Below are 18,180 nucleotides of genomic sequence, written 5' to 3'. Positions count from 1 at the left end.
ATTTCATTTTCCCCATGATATGCACAGGATTGTGATGGTGAAAATCAGGCAATACATAGTGCCATGGGGGGTCTAATTGATGCAACTTTCGAATGTGTTGGAACTACAAGAACAATGACAACAGCATTAAAAGTCACAAAATCTGGAGGGAAAGTCTGTTTAGTTGGGATGCTTCATGATAAGATGACACTTCCTTTGACTGCTGCAGCTGCGAGGTACTGGCTGAATATCTCTATAGAATATCACTATTGAAAGATACCTTTTTAATACCTTACAGAAATACTAACTGAAAGATTATAAAAAGTTATTTTATTTTTTTGTTATTGATTTCATCTTTAGAAGGCAACAGTGAACATGGAAACTAGTTAAATTCAAATGTAATTAAGCATCTGCATGACTGTAATGAAAGCACGTTGATTGGCATTAGCGGGTGTGATTATTTATTTTTAATGTATAGTATTTACCAAAGCCTTTGGGCTGCCATTTAAGGGTTTAATATACTCTGAATGAATTCCAACCTGTCTACTTGTACCTTGGACCATCCAAATCAAATCAGAACTGAAATTTTATATTATTTAAGAGCATTAAGCATGCTGCTCTCAACCTTGTGACATGACTGAGCTTGCATATTTGTCTAACAGAAAGGGTTCTGCTTATTTCCGTGTACTGCATCCTAATCATGAGGACACGATCATTGTGCAAAGCCTGTCAAATGCTTGACAAAAATTTCAAATATCTCATCACCAAATGGGGAAAGAATTGGCTGACAACTTAAACCAGATTAACAGGTACCTTACTTTAGTCTATTCAATATAAGTAATAAAAGATGTGTTGGCAAAGCAAGCACATGGAAGCTGTTCAATCATGCAATGAAGTCATTTTTTAATAGAGATTTCAGATGCCTAATGAAACTAAGAATCAGGTAAATCTCAATGTCAAAGGAGCCCTTCCTTAAAGTAGCACTATAATTTCTCTCACGTCAACTGTGGTGCCAATGGCCTTTTGCTAGTTACAACCTGAGTTCTTACACCCCAGTAGACAATATGAAGAGGAAACCTTGGATTTCTCTGATCAGTTTGGAGATTAATTGAAATGAACTCTCTTCCATGATACTGTCTTCTGATAATCCTACCCTAAATCAAAATCCTAACACTGTGGTAAGTTAAAAAGGAGATTCAAACTTGACTTCAGAATTTGGAGCTCAAAAATCAAAAGTAAAATTACAGTAAGGCAAAGCCTACAGTTGTTGGAAAATCCATTAAGGCCACTATCTCTTCTCGCAGTTGCAAATGTTTGAGAGTCAGTTGCCAACCTCTTAAAACACAAGAACGATGAGGAGATATTCTCAGAAGATAACCTCTAACACTAATGATTCTCACACTTCTGATTTGTGAGTCGCTTACTGCTGTAAAAATAATTCTAGATGAAGATTTCAAAAGGGAGGCACTTCTCCGGAACCTGCAGATATTGATTTATGCAATGTCCCCTTCCTTGGAGTAGCTGGAAATGATCGATTCAGCCTATTTAATTCTTGTAGGGTAATTTGGGCTATATCAAGGAATAAATTGATTAATTAAGTAATTCAATAACGAAATTTTTATGGAGGACTTTACCTTTGGTTTTATAGAGTAAATTAAGTGAATCAAAAGGGAAATATTAGACATCACTTTATAAAGCTGCTTTAATGAAATATTTTCAGCAGGAAATTAAAAGGTCCCTTCAAGAATTTGGACATGCTTTTTTTCTTTCTCTATTGTGGAGTTTGAGCTTCTTGCTTGGGAAAACGAGGAAGAAAAATCTAAGCGAATTGGTTTTGGGGTAAGATATCAACCCTAGCCAATCAACACATGTGAGCACACAAGTTTCATACACAGTTTGAATGATTGAAGGTTTAATAATTTGTCAACTCTTGCAGGAAAGACACAGACTCCATGTTTGAAGTATTTTAAGGAAATCAAGAACTCATATCATAATAATTGTTGGGCAATAGAGATTGCTTAAATTTGGGCGGTTAAGATTTTATTTTTGGCTGCTATAGTGTAATGTCCCCTTTTTTGTAGTTGCGACAGATTTGATTTATTTAGTCTATCATTGGGTCCTTGTAGGCCGATACTAGTGTTTAGAGGACCTTGTTGTGGAGTTACAAGGCTCTCCAGTGGGCAATGGTATTTTTGACTCCGTTTTGAGGGACTTACTATTTATGGTAGGTCAACAGATGGTTCTGATGAGTTCAAATGAGTTAGAAGGGTTGAATGATGCTCACAGTTTTTAGTTTTGGCTTCTTGTTCGGGCTTCAAGAATCTTGCAGGGAGTGTCTTTTTTTAGTAAGTCACCCCATCAAGTTCATTCATCGTCTTTTTTCATCAAGATCGCTCATGTGTTGTCAACCTTTAATTGTGATGCTTCTTCAGTCATTTTTCGCAGGACAGGTGAATTATGATTAATTTAATTAAATACATTTGTGGTTGCTATTTTTGTTGATATTGTATATTGGCTACCTTAGTGTCATAGATTGTTGGAATTGGGTTGGAAAGTTTTAAATCTTGGGCACAAGAAACAATGATCTTGTGTGTTAGAATATTATGATATTGTTGAAAAAGTTGTTTTTAGAGGCTAAGAGTTACTAAATTGTATCATTCAATTATGTGCCTCTGTATAATGTAAAATGCATTTAAGTGTAAAGTGTACTCATGAAGCTATTGGGCATGGGTGTGAATGAGAAGCCAAGATTCATTTAATATTATAAAAAGGCCTTAATGAGGAAATCGAACCTGTTACCAATTTAACATACCTCCTAAATTGCTATGTTATATTCTGAACTAAGTGTGTTTAGTTTACTAACTAAGTGTGTTTAGTGGTTGAGAGTACATATTATAGAATGAAAAGAATGTAGAAAGTAAAGTACAAGAATCAGTAAACAAGAAAATTGATCACTTTTATTCAGAATACAAGTACCAAAACAGTACATTTTTTATTGAAATATCCAAAACTATTTTGAGGAGGTACAAAGTGTTTAAATTTTACACAGTACTTAAATACAATGCATTCAGATATCACAAGCATTCTTAGCTCCTAACATAATATCTGAACTAAACACATTGTATAAACAGAAAAGTACTGAAAAGAGATAAGAGGAAAGGCATCCATTGCCTTAATGGAAGGTTTGTTGCACTGAAAGTTGAAAGTTTGAGCCTGCATCTCCATCTGGGAGTAAACCTGCAAAAATAAAAGAAGAAATGGATTAGTTCATATGAACTGAGCAATGGATAACTTTCTTGCCATCTATACTCTATTGTTCCTACAACGTGGTTATTCAGATAACTATGCTAAAAGACAAGAAGGAAAGAGATCTGAAAAATAAAACATGTTTATGCTAATGAGTTTGTTCCATGTGCAGAAATAGGTATGAAGTTTGAGGTTGTTGAAGGATCTTGCATAAATTATACCTTGAAGCCTTTCGACTGAATCAAGTAGGGGCCAAGACTGAAGAATGAAGGAGGCTATTGAAGGGACATGCATAAACTACAAGCGTGAAACCTTCTGGTCAAATCATGTAGCGGTAAAGACTAAAGACATGGGGAGATTGTTAAAGGGACATACATGTGTTACAGGTATGAAACCTTTCAGTCAAATCATGGAGGATATATGAAATTCTTAGTCTACAGTTAGAAGGAATTTGATCTTTACAAGCATACAGGCAGAAAAGGAAATAAAAGGTGTTGAAAAACAGAGATTTTATGGGAAGATTTGGGATATGCATTGAACCTGAATAAAGCTACTGCAATTAATGCGATAAGGCATGAGTACTTTTGTATCATAGTTATAAACATTTCCAATATACAGAGTTGTTGTTCATCTATAGTAAGGAATGCTGAAAATGGAATTATATTTTTTATAACAGCAAGCATTAATGAAATGGAGTTCACGCTAACAATCTCGAAAAAATGAAGGCACAGCTGCAATATAAATAGATAGACGCATATAATCTTGTTACAGAAGATAACTCAATACATGTGCATAACATGAATATTTTAAACCAGTATGCAGATTTTTATTCATGGAAAGAATATTTGGAACCGACAAACAACCTTATACAGCTTTAAAAAGGAAGTGTTTCAGCTACAGCAAAAGAAGCTTATGATACCACAGCGGGAAATATGGCTTTATATGCCTTAGACAAGTAAAATCAACGCTGAATTCCCAAGCCCAACTGATAGCATAAATGGAAATAACTAACAGGTGCAGTGATTATAAAGAAAATCTGAAAGTAGGTAAGCTAGATGTTGATGGATTGATTTTTTTATCGGTTTAGACTTATACAGTGGGAACATATTAACTGAAAAAATTGACACTGTCATGCATTCAAAAACATCTCATCAGTTTATCACGTGATATCTTGGGTCTCATGCAAGCTGTTTCCATTGATTCTCAGTTGTTTTGTCTGGATACAATGTCTACTGTCGTAAATAATGATCCTGATACTTAAAGGAAAGCATGCCAAGTGAAAGGAAGACAGAGCAACTGGTAGAAAGTAATGACAATGAAAGTGTTGGTACTGATAGTACGTTGATTTCGCTAGCAGAATATAGACAATGCAATTTCATCTGCTGAGGTGAAGTTACATTCTGAGAATGCACAGCTTGCTGCAACTAGAAATGTTATGGATCATAAGCTTTCCAAAGACAGTAATTCCTCTAAGACAAATGCAGAGTTTTCTATATATATTGAGGGTGACAAGAGATCATGAATTTTTGATAAACTACAACATGAAATTCGCGACCAGACTTAAGAAGACAATGTCCAAATTTCAGCAAAATATGGTAGCCAGAGCTAAAGAAATAAGCATTAATTTCATCAGATTTCATGGCAAAAAATTCAGTATGCAAGTACCCACAATAGGAAATCAGTTATTTCTTTTTATAACTAGCAATATCTTACAGAGTATCATCTATACTGAACATTATGAAGAAGAGAAAAAAAGACTCAAGGAATTTGTATGCAGGCTAGTAAGACATTCTTCTACTCTTAACCTCAGTCCTTGCAAAGGATAAAAATATTATAACAAATGCATAAAACGGCCCATGAAAGGAAGAAGGTTTTCATAGACCTACGGCTTACATATGGCCGTGAAGATCAAACAAAACCCAACAACATATGCCCGAAATCTGCAAACTCATGGCGTCTAGAGGCAAGTATCAACAAAATAAAACCCGCAATACTATATGGCGTCCTGACATACAGATAAAAAATTGAAACCCAAGAAACAACAGTGAGCTCACAGCAAGAAATGGTGTCTATGAAAGCAAACTCATGTCCAAGATTCCAAAACCCGTGGCCAAAGCTCATAGATATGCTGTCTTCATCACATTACCAGCAAGTGTATAGCGTCCAAGACTGCAATATGGCATCCAAATCGCAGCAAGATAATCACAGTGAGATAAATCGCAGCACATTCCATCCGTGGCCACGGCTAGGGTTTGATAACCATTCATCTTCCTTCCAATGCGTGAGCAAAAAATGAGAATAAAACAAATGCCTTTCCTTTCATATTTTGCCTTTCAAGTATTTCAAACTTTGCCCTTTGCTGTTTTTAAAAGAGATTTTGGGTCCATGCAAAGGACATGGGCATTTTTTATTATGTTGAAGTTCCATTTTTTTTATATATTCACTTAAATTTTGATATGTATCAAAGATAAATGTCTATATTTATCATTTAATACTTGTTAAAATTTAAGTAAATATAATAAAGAAAATAAGTAAATATATATTTTATAAGTGCTGTATAGTTTTAAAAATATTTATTATAATTTATAGCACTTATAAATATATATATATATATATATATATTCCCTTTATTATATTTAATATCAATGTGTTTATTAAAAAAAATTGATAAAATAATAAAAATAAATACATTAATATTAAATATAATAAAAAGAGCTTTTTATTGTAAAATTAATAAATCAAATGGTTACAATTATAAAACTTTTGATTTTATTAATTAAAAAAGGAATTAAGGGGAGTTAACGTTTTTTTTAACGCCTAAATGCAAGGAGAGGAAGTTGGGAAGCTAATTTTGAACTCCAAGAAAGGACATTAAGTTAACACCTAAGGAAGGAGCTATTTTTGGAGGCTAAGGACAGTTTCAGTTTCTCATGCAGTGATGGTTATATAGAGTGCTATTTTTAGTGGTTTACGGAGCAGTTAAGATCAGTTATGCATGCAGTTCATATTAAGAGCTTATTTCATGCATATATTGCATAATTAGGAGCAGTTTTACATGTTATATTTGTGGGTTACTTAATGCATCCGAGTTTGGGTTTTTGTGCATGATTTTTAGGAGCTAGAGGCAATTTTTGAGTTATCTATCAGTTGGGCAGATGGTTGAGAGCAGTTTTCAGAGGCTTCTTCATAGTTTTTATCATTTTTGGATGGTTTTTTCTAGGCATGATCTTGGAATCCGAGTTAGGGTTATTTTTTCTATATATTGTACATTCACCTCATTAGGATGGATCTTCTTTCAGATTCAAATTTTTGCACATTGCTGATTTTGAGTTGATTGTAAGAGCATATTTGTAGCAGAGATTTTTTCAGCATTGGTTATAGAGATTCAACAGTTCCTTCTCATTGATTCTTGTGCAATTTTGTGAATTCTTTACTTTAATGTTGTGTTTGCCTTCATTTAAGTTACGTTCCTTATTGCCGATTTGAATTTTGATACGTGTGCTTATAGGTCTATGTTTGTGATCATTGTCTTTTTGCAGAAAATTGGTGAAACCTAGGTATCCCTTTCAAAGCAGAAGATCCCGGTCCTTGCATAGAAACACTTTTGTGGTTACGTGTTTGTCTGAGTATTGTGAATCAATTGTTTTTTCATAATTTGTGCTGATTTGATCAAAGTTACAGTCAAAACCATTGGTGTATCACCTCGTTTAGGATTAGTTTTCATTACTTGTTATTTATTTCTTACCCTTATCTCGTGTATAATTTAGGATTAGGTGATCACAACTTAGGAACCGACCTAGCTTCCGGAGATTCATCTCTCGTTTTAGGACAACCCACCACCTGAGAGAGTTTCCATGTTTCAGCAGGATGGCTAGATTTTACATCTCGATATAGGCGCAATCCTGATTGACAACATAACCATCTTTTGTCTATTGCATTTTTTATATGCTTCACAGAGTTTTTGGGATGGGGATATTGTAGGGGATGAGGATGTGTTTCTAATATGGGTATGGGTCAAAGCCAAAATTTAGGGGACGAATCCTCAGGAGACGACAATAAAAAACATGGGGGATTTTTTCATATATAGAGACAAAATTCAAATATGCATATCATAACATTGATAAACCATTCACCATAGATTTTAGAAGATCAATACATGGAAAATTATCAAATGACAAATACTAAGTGCTTCCATTATAACAATACCACATACATATATAGCAAAAATCAAAATACGTAAAGGCTTTGTTGGTTTCCAAAACCATAGATTGGAATCGTACGAGCCTTGCCTGCTCAATGGTGGGATATCCAACCCGTTAAGGCCAACTTGACGGGATTGATCAATGCGATCCAAATCCTCTGTGCTCCCGGCTCTGCAAAACCAAAGCGGGTGTGCCTGATCCTGGACAATAACCTAATCCAAGATGCTTAAAGCAGATTGGTTAGAACACGAATACAATGAAAATTTTCTAAATGACAAGGATTATAGAAAACTTCAAACTCGCAAATTGTAAATTGAGAATAATAAATGAACATATGAGAGTTTTTAAAATAAGAGTGATTATTACAGATGATTGCAACAAATGAATATATTAATTTTTCAAAGGAAAGAAATGAAACAGTTGCCAGCATATGGATTATGAATCAAGAGTAAAAGACTTGCGCTTAATTAAATGGGCAATCAGAGTCGATATTATTAGTTGAAACATACAACTTTATAAAATTCAATATATTTAAACTAAAAATAATTTTAACAATTTGGATGCGATGGAATAATTATATAAATGCAATTTTAAACTAGTCTAGGATGCACTTTAACTCCTGCCGAGGCAAACTAGAGATAAATACAGAAACAATTAAATATTTCACAATATCTATGTTTATCAAGTTTTAAAATGCAATAATGACCCAGCCCACTTATCCGAATATTAAATTACTTATAGAAATAAAAAAATATATTTATAAAGGACACAACTTAATAATAATTTAAAACTCTAATGCAAATAAATTAAAGTAAATATTTCTTACTGATCCGGAAATGAAATTGTATTGGAGACACTCCTTACAGATGATCCATCCAATACTGTCTGAATCCAGAATCGCGCAAGAATTCATTCGATAATCCACCATCCACAAGCTTAGTTCAAAACTTCATTTATTTATCATTGAGAGAATAAAATATATCAAGTGCATATAGTATATATAAATTTTTTAATATGAATCATGAATCGTCTATTAAGTCTCCTCGTTTGGCTTTTACATCTAAAATTTATAGTAGACAAAGAGGCATACCTCAACCATCATACCTCTTCATAAAAGAAACTAATCTTATGTTATTAAATTAAATCTTCAAAATCCCTTCCAACCATTGGCTCTTCATAATCAACTGACTTGGATTAGGATAATATAACACCAGATTATTTTATGATGTTTGGAGTTTGGGCAAAGCATACAACAAATTAATCGACCAATAATCAAATTTTTTTATGTGTGTTCGATTCGAATGGTATCACACAGTAACTCCATTTGCAAAAGCCTTCTTTCTTCTCAAAGTTGTAACCCTTGTCATAGTGTGTGATAAGAATCATTTTTGGTAGCGTAACCATTATCCTCTGGAGGAATTCTCCTCTATACATTTGCAGTTGAGTGATCTCCGATGCATAATTGTTTGCAGGTCCTGTTCATTTGCTTTGCCCATGAGCATTCTATATGTTTCCAGATTTTGCCATGCATATTTTCTTGCATCCCGTGCTTGTGTTCCTTGGCAACTTCAGTCGTATCAATTTCCTCTTGAGCGTATTCTCTCTGCCTAAGAGCAAATCTACTCTCGACAAAACTTCCTCTCTAGTTGCTTCGCCTTCTACTTGCAAGCTTGCAACAAACAAAAATGAACAGTAAGTATTGTTGAAGATAAATGAATTAAGTCCTTGTGATATTGGGACAATTCCAGGCTTTGCAATAATAATTGATTATTTTAGAAATTCTGACTCTGCCTATAATATGACAGGTGATACCGGAGGTCCAATGTCTGTATCTTCCAGTGGCACCCACACACCGAAAAACTCTTCCAAAATTGGTAACGTGAGTGGGATATGTAATATTATCTCCATAGCGCCACCAATGATGATCTATTGACTCCATTTGGATTTATTGTGAATGTGTCTTTCTCGACTGATATTTTTGACAGTTATAATTTCTCTAATGATGAGCAGTTGTCTTCTTTCAAGATCGATATCTTAAAATAAATTTCATTAGCATCTGGCTCTGCTTTTAATTATTTGCACTTATCATTGTTAAAGACATTTTGTATCTTCACTGTATGGGATCATATGTTCTCCTGATAGTGAGAGTTCCACAGTTCTAAATACACAGTTGACTCTTATACATTCAAATATGCTTTAGCATTGTTGTTTGTGCATATCAAATTTAATTTAGCAACCAAATGATCAATCTTGATTTGATATTTCATTCACATGCTCTATTAGTGTTATCACTGAAAATATGCCAGAAAATATTTCAACCAATCCCAGATTTAATATGCTTAAAGAAATTTTTGATGATAAGCTACTCCATACTACATACAATATTCCTATAAAGCATACTCAACTTTTTCTATTTTTGATGATAAGCTACTCCATACTACATACAATATTCCTATAAAGCATACTCAATTTTTTCTATTGCTTCTCTCTTTAGGCAATATTTTGATTCTTGTGCAAACAACATAAAACATCCAATTCATAAATCCTTAGAATACCTTGACACTTAATGCTTACACGAACAATCTTTATAGTATTTGCAGAATGAGAAAAATGAAATAAGTTCTTAGAAAATGAATCGCTAAACTATCCAAAACAGAAACGACTTTAGGACTGTAAGAAATTGGCATGAACTATATGACTTAGGATTGTAGGGAATATATGTTAGATATAATCTTCAATGATATAAATATGAGAGAAAAATAGAAAGATTATAAAAGGTGCTCAAATGGATGCCCAAAATTTTGGGTTCCATCAGGCTCCAAGTATCATGCATGAAATTAGAATGAAATAAAGAGTAGTCCAACTAAAATAGTAAGTAGTGAATATTGAATGCAATCTTTCTTCATTGCTTTCGCTGTTCTATGTCTTTTTCTTCCTCTTGGCAAGTATGTCAAATCTAAAAATGGGTAGAAGTGTTAGTGTTTTAATAGACCAAATATGGTTTGCATATTTTTATTATGTCATTAAGACAATTAGTGGCCTACACGGACAGCACACATTTTAAAATAATGTTTTTTTGAGGGTGTTTTGCCTTTACCCAACTTGTTGGTAAAAAGGGGGCGGCCAGCAATTTCGGGGACGGATAAGGGATGACTCTGACTATTGGTTGTCCCCAAGTTTCTTGTAAAAAAAGTTGTTCGTTTCGGGGACGTTTCCAAATTTGACAAAAAGGAACGGCTCTAGGGACAACAAAAATCCGTGCCTAGGATGGCCACGACCCCAAAATCATAGGGGACACGTCCTTATGGAACAGTGCATTTTTTCAGAATTTGGAAGTTCTTGAGAGTTTCAACATTAGCTATTGGAGAGAACTGGTTCCTCTATTCTCTTGGCACTTTGAGCTATTAAATATATATAGTCAAGTGTGTTCTAACTCTGAGGATTATTTTTACATTTGGGGTTTGACAATTTGATGTTGAAGTATACCAAATTGGTCATTTTATTTGTTGTGGTTTGCGATAGGTTTGGACGCCAGTTCCTGGCTTTCATTTCTATCCAAAATACTATTTCTTTAAGGCAACATCTAACGATACCTAGTCAACATCGTTTATGGTTGAAACTACGACGGTATCTAATTGTTTTCGAGTCCCCAACTTTCATTCTTGATTAATGAAAACATTGTTGGCAAATGCTTTTGTTGTGGTTCTTCCATAAATCCAAGAATTTCACCTCTGACAATGAAATACAAATGCCCCTGACAATTCCTATTAATCATTACTCCGGTCCTGAAGACCAACAAAACAAGACCAGACTCCTATTGTGTTATTCCATGTTAATGTATTCAGAGCATAGGCTTGGTTTAAGTACTCTAATTTTTTCAAAGTAACAATGTCGAAATCGCGACCTAGCTAATTAAAGTCAGGAACACACCGCTGACAAAAGGGACACAAGGGCCAATGCACACGAAGCAAGCGAACTGACTGTGACGACCTAAGGTACAACTACAATCCTTTTAGCCACGACAACTTAAATATACACTATTGGAGCTAGAATTACTGCGATTGCTACCACCAGACTTACCCTCCAATGAATCCTCCTTAAGAGATTTAGATTGTACTCATTCCAGTTACTAGACTTGATGAGCCTAGTATTGTTATTTATTGTCATTACCTCCCCGTGTCAGGATTGGTAATTTGCGCGCCTACTGCCTTCCTTGGATATGGTAGCCATTTCTCAGGCTCCCTCTCTGGAATTGAATCCAAATTTTCTATCAGCCATTACCACCATGGGAGGCCTCTATCCTACCATCAAAAGTTGATAGGGCAGAAAAGTGAATGAAGAATCACCAACACAAAGGTTGTGTGATCCGTTGAGTTATCATGAATCATGAAAATAGCAGGCGAGCCCATGCTAGCCTTTTATCTAATAAATGCATCCCTTCCAAGAGTTAGCTCTAGAATTACTATAGTTATTGAAATAGAAAAGTAGCATCAATGTGTTAGAATATGTAGAGTAACTGGGGGGGGGGGGGGGGTGGCGGGGTTGAATCAGTTATCCTCAGGTCTAGATGTATAAAATCAACTTTTAACAACTTCAACAAACTCAATCAAAGTCATGAGCAACATATCAAATCTAGGATACCAATTCGTCTAGAAATGTAGAGGCTTCTGCATGAGATGCGGATGGATGCGGGATGCTTCTAGAAGCCCTGTGGATGCTGACCGGAAACCACCCGTAGGCTCCTGAATGCGTTTGGAAGCTAGTATCCAGCTTCCAGACGCATCCGGGAGCCTACGGGTTGCTTCCGGCCAGCATCCGCAGGGCTTCCAGAAGCATCTGGGGGCATCCACGGGCCTAGCTGCATGAAAAGTGTAAAACTCATTCATGTTATTTATCTTTGCAACATTCATGTTATTTACACGCTACTTATCTTTGTTATATATATACATATTTGTTTTCTTTAAATGCCAAACTTTGATATTGCTAGTGCCTAGAATATTTGATTATTAAAATTTAAACAGTTGTAGATACAACTTTGTTTATGATGTATGATTCTTAATATTTGCTGCTAATCAAAATCTTTGACCAAAAGTATTCACGCAAACTGTATGTCTTTATTGGGTCTTCAATACTAAATACTCATCGCAATTGTTATATATATATATATGTTTCCTCCCGCATCCGCATCCAAAAAAAAAAAATCCCCACATCTCGTATCAACTTCCAAAATTTGCATCCGAATCGGTAACTTAGTATCAAATAACATTGTCCATCACCATTCAACTTAATCATCCATTTTGCTCTTTGTTTAGTATATGCCGAGTAGTAGAATAATATCACGGTTAATAATAAACTTCGAACAGTAAGTAGCGTAAACACTTAACAAACATCCACACAAATGTTTGACACCAGTATTTAACATGGAAACTCAATTTTGGAAAAACCACCAAGTAACATGCTACCACTTTTCACTCTTTTGAAGTGAGTTGTGTTAGGAGCCAACCTTGTTAAAGGTTACAAAGCACACTAAAAGGTGTGACCCTATTAAAGGATTTAATCATCTTGTTTTGTTAGATAACTTTAGAACATTCTCTTATAATGTCACGTTGTTAAAGGATTTACAAATGACTGTTACGTCAACCTTAATCAAAAGGATTTTACTATTGCCACAATGTCTTAACAGTCAGGTTTGATATCAATGACAACATAACAATTGTTCCACAGTTGTAGTTCGAACACAAAGAAACTATAATTTATTTAATGAGCCATCTTTAGTTTTACAGTCTAAAATAGTTAATACTTAGACATGCATGGCTTAATCTTTGAGACAAGAATATGACTACTGGTAGGATCGACCAGGTAGCTTCTAACAACAAGAGGACCACCAAAGACTTGCTACAGCCGAAGGATGCCTGCTGTGATGGGCAAACTGAGATTGCATTCACTCCACCATGCATCCAAACAAATCTTGCACAAGTAGCATGAGAGATAAAAATAGGACAACGCTCAAGACTTCACGCAAGAGAAGTGTCACATTGTTGATTGAAGAGAAGCAACAAGGAGCCTCGGTTCACAGGTACCTAGGAAGAATATCACTTTCGAAACCTTTATCCTTGATCTGAATGTTGCCCCTACTAGGAAAGAAGTCTAGTTTGTACAAGATGCACCACCCATGCAGCCACCTCAATTGTAAGGCCACTCAAAGACATCCATTTCCCAAGTATATGCCCCCTATACACTTGTAATGGTGCACTTGTATAGACAAAGTTGTTCTTAATCACAACAAACATTTTCATTTGGCAAAATCTGGTTACGAAGTAGCAATTGACAAGGACCTAGGAAGAAATCCCGTGTGGTACCCTTTTCTAAAGTATTTTCTACCGAACCACGCTCGTAAAATGTCAATCAAGGTAAGTGACACCATGCATGTAGCCACCTCTATTGTAAGGCTGCTCAAGGGAAACAAGTATAATATTCCCTAAGCATATTTAAGTAATGCAAGCTCGCCCGCATAGACAAACATTTCTCAACCTTTGCAAATATCTCATTTCCCAACACAACTTCGCTAACGGTTCTCCATGACACATGATCTCTCAAGGGGAAGGAACCCTATGCGTATCGGAGCAAAGCAACACGAATGCTCAGTTCACAAGAGCCTAGGGAGAACATTTCGTATGGAACTGAGTTAGAAAGTTTTAAATCTTGGGCACAAGAAACAATGACCTTGTGTGTTAGAATATCATGATATTGTTGAAAAGGTCATTTTTGGAGGCAAAGGCAGTTAACAGATTTTATTATTCAATTTTGTGCCTATGCATAATGCAAAGTGCATTTAAGTGAAAAGTGTGCTCATGAAGTTTTTGGGCATTGGGTGTGAATGAGAAGCCGAGTTTTATTTTTTATCATAAAAACACCTTTGTGAGTGTAACATCCAGTTTTCCCGGGTCTAATTTTAACATCTATCATAAGCATAGAATACAGTTATAACTTCGATTTCATAAGAAGGCAGTTACATCGTTCATGTTCATGTGAAGAAGGTTTACCGTTAAAGTCAGTTAAACAAAAATTTCTTAACTAAATACTTGAAATACCTTTTAATGAAATTACTTCAGAAATTGAAATCACATACCTCGGAAAATTGAGACCGAAAATCATCTAAGTATGCTTCTGCAACCACCCCGTTAGTCCACAAATATACTATAACAATTTCTCAAATCGACTGCTATCTCAAAAATCATTAGATGAATACAACTAAATAACACTATAACTTAAATTAGGGCATCACATATCATCTTACCAATTAGGGCATCAATTACCATCAGTTTATTTAGGGCTTCTGATACCGCTTTACCACTTAGGGCTTCCGCAACCACGGATTCAATTTAGGTCTTCCGCAACAACAGATTTTATCCAGGGTTCCACAACGACCTATTCAATTTAGGGCTTTCGCAACCACAAATTCAAGTAGGGTTTTCAATACCACGGATTCAGTTAGGGCTTCCAACACCAACATATCAATTAAGGTTCCAGCTGTCACGCAATCAATTAAGGGCTTCAGATTTTCTTTTCCTTTCGATTTCTTATTTGTGACAGTTTCTCAAAATTAGATAAATACTTATATTCAATAAAGTAAAATGATGATAACAATGAAATACTTAAATTTAATCTTACCTCATAAATAAAAATGATATTACCTATTTTTCCGATAAGCATTTGAATACTTGGCTTATCTCTATCTGACGCACAACCGGCATCTTGAGAGGGTGAAACATTTGTCAGGGGCTTTACCACCCAACCTCGGACCTCAATATATCCCCACACGATCTCTAACGAGAAAGGCCCTCCCTACCCGGAATTGGCAGGGAACATCATTCCATCCACTAAGCATCATGACAAATAGCACGCCATACGAGTGGCTCTCTGTCATCTAAAACTGAGATGAGCCTGCATTTTAATAACCGCCCCCCCCCCCCCCCCCCCCCCCCCCCGACCCTGCTCTGCAACCACGGTAGATGATAAGGGTTCGAATTTAAATCAGGAACAATCTAAACAAGGCTCGGTCGCTTATGCAATGGTTCACTGGCAACTCCATGGCTAAGGCTTTAGAGAAGCCGAAAAAGAGTGGTGAAAGAATGGTTGAGAAAGTTGAATGCCAAAAAACGTTAAAGAATTCCATAATATAGAATAAGTTAGACTCTACAGCTTCCAACTGTTACAAGAACCATTTGAAAGCCAAAACAAATCGAATTTGACAAGGAAAACAAGAATAAAGGAAGAAAATAAGAAGTTGAAAAGAGAATTGTAAAATTATAATAATCAATTCTTATAATTTGATAATTATTCTAATAAATGATGCCAATTCATTTTTAATATTTAAAAGTATAAATTTAAATATTTACAATTAAAATCCTTTTAAATACGTTTTATAAATAATTAAATTATTTACCAAGCAACTCAATTATTTTAATTGAACTATTCATTAAAATAACTCATGCAGTTCCACAAATATTTTCTGTTCCAAGTCGCTAGGTCTTCTACCCATCTGTTCAGTGTTGGTGATGCTCCTGCCTAAATTTTTTTCCAACAATGTTTCCACCCCACTGACAGTTTTCCCATTTCGCGAGATTACATCAAATTAAACTGCCAACTGACTTCATGTGAACCTCAACGTCTATATTTCAAACTAGGTCAAAATTTGGGATGTAACAGTGAGGAAATCGAACCATCCTTTGTGTATTGCATTTTTTATGAATTTGGGATCTCTTGAGGGTGTCAATGTTAGCTGTTGGAGAGGACTGATTCCTCCATTCTTTTGGCACTTTGAGCTGTTGAAATATACAGTAAATTGTGCTCTAGTTTTGAGGATTATTTATGCATTTGGGGTTTGACAATTTGGTGCTGAACTATACCAAATTGATCATATTATTTTCGGCAATTTGCTACTGGTTTAGAGGCTGATTTCTAGCCTTCATTTCTGTCCGAAATACTGTTTCTTTGAAGGCGTTTGTTGGCTTCAATTTAGCGTTTTAGATCTGCTACTGGATTCTACAATGAGTGGCCACTTTGAGAGGCCAACATGGGGGTTTTATTGAAGTAGCATTTTCCTTACCTAGGCTGCATTCGGGGTTTACAAGGTAACATGTTGCATCTGCTAGCAGTGCTCTTCAGAGAGCTGCAACTATTGGAGTTTGGCGTGGAGTTTTATTTGTTCTGGCTGCAACATATCAGATGCCAACGACATCTACAAATTCCTTGTTAGCTATTTGTTTATAAGTTGTAATCATTGCAAATGTTATAATTGCTCGCAATATTAGTAGTTTCATTCTCACGTTGTTTGTTTCTCAAGCATTTCTATATATTCTGATTTTTTTCACAAAAAAGTATGCATTCCCGAAAAACAAAAAACTTTCAAAAACAAAAACATTCTTCAACATTGCTATAATGTGAGCCACTAGGGCTCCTTATAGTGGTATCAGAGCTTGCATGATAAGTGTTTGACAAAATGTCAAACTACTAGAATTGAAGTTATAACTGATTGGGGTTCATTACGGTGGTATCTGAGCGGTTTCTTGCCATCCCGTGGGGTAGGGAATAAATTATTATTTTCGTCATATTGTAATTTGAGTACCAACAATCTTGCAATTATTATAGTTTCGACAAATACAGGAAATCTAATAGATATGGAAACCGGTTGAATAGAAAGGCTAATCTCAGGAAGCAAACAAATCCTTTGATGGAAAGTATGGAAAAGATTAGATAAAATTAGAAAAGGATGGATGCAAGACTTTCAGATCTAGCGACAGTTGATAGGGTAGCTAGGTATGTGGTTTCCATTTTCAAAAAATCTTTTTCACAGAGAAAAGGAGAAAAGAATTAGGAGGATAGTAGAGGTGTACCTTTGGTAGCCAACAACTATTAGGTGGAGTCTTTGCTCAGTGGTTCAGCTACTAGTCCTCATGTGCATGATGTTGGAGGCTCTTTTTTTGAGGATGTGGTTATGATAGACTTGCCTAAGGACGAGTTGCATCGAGTCCCAACATTTACATGAAATAGGAGCTAGTGACCAGGAAGATGTTGATGACATGATAGCCGCTATTGATGACAATCTTACATCAGTTGGTAGTAATGAAAATTTTAGTCATATAAGCTCTGATTTTTATGACAACAATCCTATTTTTGAGGTTCTTGATGGTGTTGATGACAGGGCGAGTGTGTAGAATGCTGTTGTTATCACTATGAGTTGTGACTCGCATAACGAGAGTAATAGCTTTGAGGATTGCATGGAAAATATGAGCTTCAATATCTCTGATTTTTAATGGTGAGCCTATGCAAGAGAGTGAATTTTCCATATGTAGATGATGGTTGCATAGAGTTCCCTTGTGTTAACACTTAGGATTCAAGTGTTAAAAGTGAGTCACATAATGTAGATTTGCCATAATGATTTTGATTTTTATAACAACAGTGAGCCATGCTTGCAACAACGTGAGATAGCAGAGGTTTTGCAGGTGGAAGATATTGGTACCCGTGATTTGGGTACTAGTGATGTCATTTATGACGATGATTCATGTTGTAGTGAGTTTGATTTGTCATATTAAACTATAGCAAATACTTCAGAGGACTCATTGGTTGATGATAGGTCCCAAGGTTGTGACTTCGAGGGACTTGCAGTTACATGGGAAGTGGAAGTATGCAAGGAGATTGATATGGCAACAACTTCTACTAATTCAAATGAGACATTTGTTGAGGTACCTAG

At 35.3% G+C, this 18,180-nt stretch overlaps 1 protein-coding gene across 2 annotated transcripts in view; it reads left to right on the top strand.

Annotated features, from left to right (window-relative positions):
* Window positions 1-18,180, top strand: part of LOC149529262 (L-idonate 5-dehydrogenase-like) — a 211,193-nt gene that overhangs the window by 155,560 nt on the left and 37,453 nt on the right. Inside the window, exons 5-6 of one of the 2 annotated variants that reach the window (XR_016359197.1) lie at window positions 28-215; window positions 642-788. Coding sequence is in view for 1 of the 2 variants with exons in the window: in XM_089811711.1 (XP_089667837.1) it covers window positions 28-215 (188 nt within the window). In the remaining variant the exon portion in view is untranslated. The remainder of the gene's footprint in view (window positions 1-27; window positions 216-641; window positions 789-18,180) is intronic. The other variant, XM_089811711.1, reaches the window with a different exon arrangement.

This window comes from Cupressus sempervirens, chromosome 11, assembly GCF_028749045.1.
Source record: "Cupressus sempervirens isolate cs-2001-9-10 chromosome 11, ASM2874904v1, whole genome shotgun sequence".
In the NCBI taxonomy this organism is placed as follows: Eukaryota; Viridiplantae; Streptophyta; class Pinopsida; order Cupressales; family Cupressaceae; genus Cupressus; species Cupressus sempervirens.
This window is presented reverse-complemented; position numbering and strand designations above follow the sequence as displayed.